Here is a 3,284-nt window from a genome sequence, read left to right as displayed (position 1 = left end):
TCGATCTTGAATACTCTAAGGAACTGGATCATTCTATCCGCGGATGTGTGCACGGAAAGACTGATGGTCTTTGCGGCACACCTGGCGAAATTCCTTCAGAAACCTATGCTGATCAAGAGCGGTTGAACTCCCACAGCAAGCTGGTGTTTGAACCATGGAGGAATCTCAAGGTCTCTGAAGATGATGAAAGCTTCTCATCTCGCAAGAAAAGAGACCGCCGCGGCAAGACGACTGTTATCAGTCCGGTGTCAACCCTTATCACTTGCTGGTCTCCACAGGCTGCCGCAGCACTACCCATGAAGACTCGGAGGGCTTTGCAGGGAGTTGCTTTTGTAATAGGGCTTTCTAGTGACCCGTTTGCTATTTTCCTGGTTTTCTTTCCGCTTCATGAACTGCTCCTCTCAGTGAGATGATGTATGGATTATGTTTCTGGAGGTTTCATTCGAGTAATGGAATCGGGGAGGGCCTCCCTGTCCTTCTAAAAAAGTAAACGACGATGTCGAAACTAGAGTTTTGAGCAACGCGCCACCAGCACCTCATTTCTCATCCATGGCTGCGGGAGCCGCTGTACAGGGCCAGTTTTGCAGTTGCTCATTGCCTGAGCAACTGTCCGGCGGCGCCATCCCAGTCCGCCGCCGCAGCAACGGCCGTGCAACCAATCTGCAGGGCCATCCTTTAGGCGGGCGCCGCTGAGGCGATTAAAAGAACGCCTCAAAATCTAAATCGATTTTAGGCTTTTCTTGAGAACGGCTCCGATTCATGTCTGTTTAGCGGCAGTTTGAGAAAATGCCGTGAAAGCTTAGTACAATGGGAGGCATTTTCCTGAAACTCCTTATATACAGGAATTTGAGGCATATCAAAAAAATGCTACTTATATACAGTTTGGAGGCATTTTCCGGAACGCCCTTACCAAAATGCCTCTGATTAACAACCGTGGTGTAGTGACTAATGCTCACATTAGTCCCGGTTCTTAATGCGGCCAGGACTATTGCTCCGATCCGAATCAAAGCCCTGTTTTCTACTAGTGAATATAGTTTTGATGCCCTTGTAAAGACAATGTCAATGGTGAAAACGGATCATCTATCAGGTGTGCTGTTAGAGAGGTAAAACATTTTAAATTTGTGGAATAAGAGCGAATATTTATTGACATCAGTTTCGCAAATGACGCTAAGCAGAAAAGCTAAATTTATGAAAGCGGCTCCAACCTAGCGTTGGGTAGCTACACGTTCGTTAATAATATACTACCTCCTTTTCAAAATAATTGAAGTTCTGGATTTGTTCAAAGCCAAACTTCTTTAAGTTTGACCAAGTCTATAGAAAAAATATATTAACATCTAAAAAACCAACTTAGTCTTTTTGAGATTCTTTGGGACATATAGTTCCGTACTATGTGTATTCCATATTGTAGATCTTAGCGTATTTTTTCTACAAAATTGGTCGAACTTAAGCAAGTTTGACTTTACGAAAACCTAAAACTTTAATTATTTTGGAACGCATGGGAGTATCAATGTGCAGTAAGAAAAAAGGACCATGAAAGAAACCTCACAGGAATACAGCCAACAAGACAACTTAGTCTTTAATTAGTTTTTCTAAGAAATGAGGCTCGGATGGGCCCAACTTTGAATTAAAAAAGCCATCAACCCCATCTAGAATACAACCAACACAAGCACATTAGACAACGAAAAAGCAACGAAAAGATACAAAGGTGTTGAGAAAACAGCTTACAACACAAACCCACCCTAGAAGCACCTACACTGATAGGAAAAGAAGCACCCCATGAAGATGGAGTCGCCCTTCAAGCTCGAACACCTGTCGGAGAAGATAGAAACAGCGCGTCGAAGGCATTGCCAGCCGCCTTGGCAACGATCTCGCCGAACACCTGCACTAAGAACCGAGAAGATACCACACCCCCTCACCAGAGAACTTGATGTCTTGTCCTAAGCTGAACTACCCCTCTCGCATCATGGTTCGAGATGGAAGGTATATAGATTTGGATCCAACAGCTAGGTGGCTAAGCTAGCTAGCTCTTGCAGCGATCGATCACGATCAGCGTGTCATCCCGTCTACGTGCATGGTGGGCGGCACGGTCGCCGCGCCGCCGCGCTGCTGCAGCTCCATGTTGGCGTGCCATCCTGCATGCATGCATCCACCGCAATTCAATCAACATAGATAACGAACCACACATGCATATCGATCGTCGCACTGCATACGATCACTCGCGAGCGTAGGCACGCACCGATGTCCATGACGAAGCCGCGGTTGTGGAGCTCGCGGTACTCCTGGCAGAGGGCGCAGCACTCGCAGAAGCAGTGGACGCAGAGGTCCGGGTAGGGGGCCTCCTGGAGGCCGTACTGGGCACGCATCTTGGTGCGGTAGAAGCAGGTGTAGATGGGCAGGAACCACCAGGAGGTGACCATCCCGATGAGCACGTACAGCGCCGCGCTCGCCCCGCTGGAGAGGGAGCCGCGGTCCACGATCTCCGCCACCATCCCGAAGGTGACGCACGGGCAGAAGCACGTCATCCAGCAGTTCCCGGGGTCCTCGGCGCAGTCGAACAGGCCCGTGGACCAGGGGTGGACCGGCGGCTGCGCGTGCACCAGCGCGCGCGTCGCCGCGGCCGGTGCTGGCAGCTGCTCGGCGGCGTCCATGCCGGCCACGCGAATTGATTTTGATTCCTCCGGCCACCGGCGGGTGGTGTCAGCGCGGGCGCGGGTGTGGTGGCCTCAACAGGAGCGCCAAGGCTGTTTATATCATCGTCGATTCGGAGGTAGGTGACCATGCATCCAAACAACTCCGATCCCATGCATGCATGCATGCAGGATTAGTCCCATGCATAGCTAATCCCTATCTTTAGCTACAACGGGCAAAAATAAGTGCCACGTGATTTTCCTGTCCTTTCTCCCCACAAAAATAGTAGCACTAGTTTCAGTCAGTGGTACAAAATTTTCTCTTGAATTGTGACTTCAAGAGAAAACTAAATTTGTATACAAAACATCATATATGCTAGTATATATTTTTCTTAAGCCGCAAATCGAAGTTGCTTTTCCCCCCTCAAAAAAAATCAAAGTTGCTTTTCAAATTTTGGGACATGGTATGCGCGTATATGTTGTGTCAATAATTTCAGAAACTTTTTATTATCACCTGCACAAAGAAAACTTTTTATTATCACAATAAAGAAGTGCTAATCGATCATCTAGTTTAATGTCCAAAAACGTCTTACATTATGAAACAGAGGGAGTACTAAAAAATAACTCATCAGACGAGGCGGCTCGCGAGGGCATGCC

General features: G+C 48.0%; 1 protein-coding gene across 1 annotated transcript; it reads right to left on the bottom strand.

Moving 5' to 3' along the window:
- Positions 1-1,551: 1,551 nt before the first annotated feature.
- LOC125525799 (cell number regulator 2-like) lies at positions 1,552-2,749 on the bottom strand. The gene is made up of 2 exons (XM_087534455.1): positions 2,237-2,749; positions 1,552-2,132 (listed from the first exon to the last, which is right to left on the bottom strand). The coding sequence occupies exons 1-2, from the start codon at positions 2,646-2,648 to the stop codon at positions 2,047-2,049; spliced, it is 498 nt and encodes a 165-aa protein (XP_087390581.1). The 5' UTR covers positions 2,649-2,749; the 3' UTR covers positions 1,552-2,046.
- Between the last annotated feature and the right edge of the window lie 535 nt (positions 2,750-3,284).

Source organism: Triticum urartu, chromosome 7A, assembly GCF_056163025.1.
Source record: "Triticum urartu cultivar PI428250 chromosome 7A, HENAU_Tu73, whole genome shotgun sequence".
In the NCBI taxonomy this organism is placed as follows: domain Eukaryota; kingdom Viridiplantae; phylum Streptophyta; class Magnoliopsida; order Poales; family Poaceae; genus Triticum; species Triticum urartu.
Note: the sequence above shows the minus strand (reverse complement) of the source record. Positions and strands in the feature narration are given on the sequence as shown.

Bases quoted from the DNA above. Each gene is read 5' to 3' on its own strand.
- LOC125525799 (XM_087534455.1), bottom strand. From the start codon at position 2,648: ATGGACGCCGCCGAGCAGCTGCCAGCACCGGCCGCGGCGACGCGCGCG. The intron at 2,133-2,236 runs GTGCGTGCCTAC...GCATGCATGCAG, and splicing joins CGGCTTCGTCATGGACATCG to GATGGCACGCCAACATGGAG.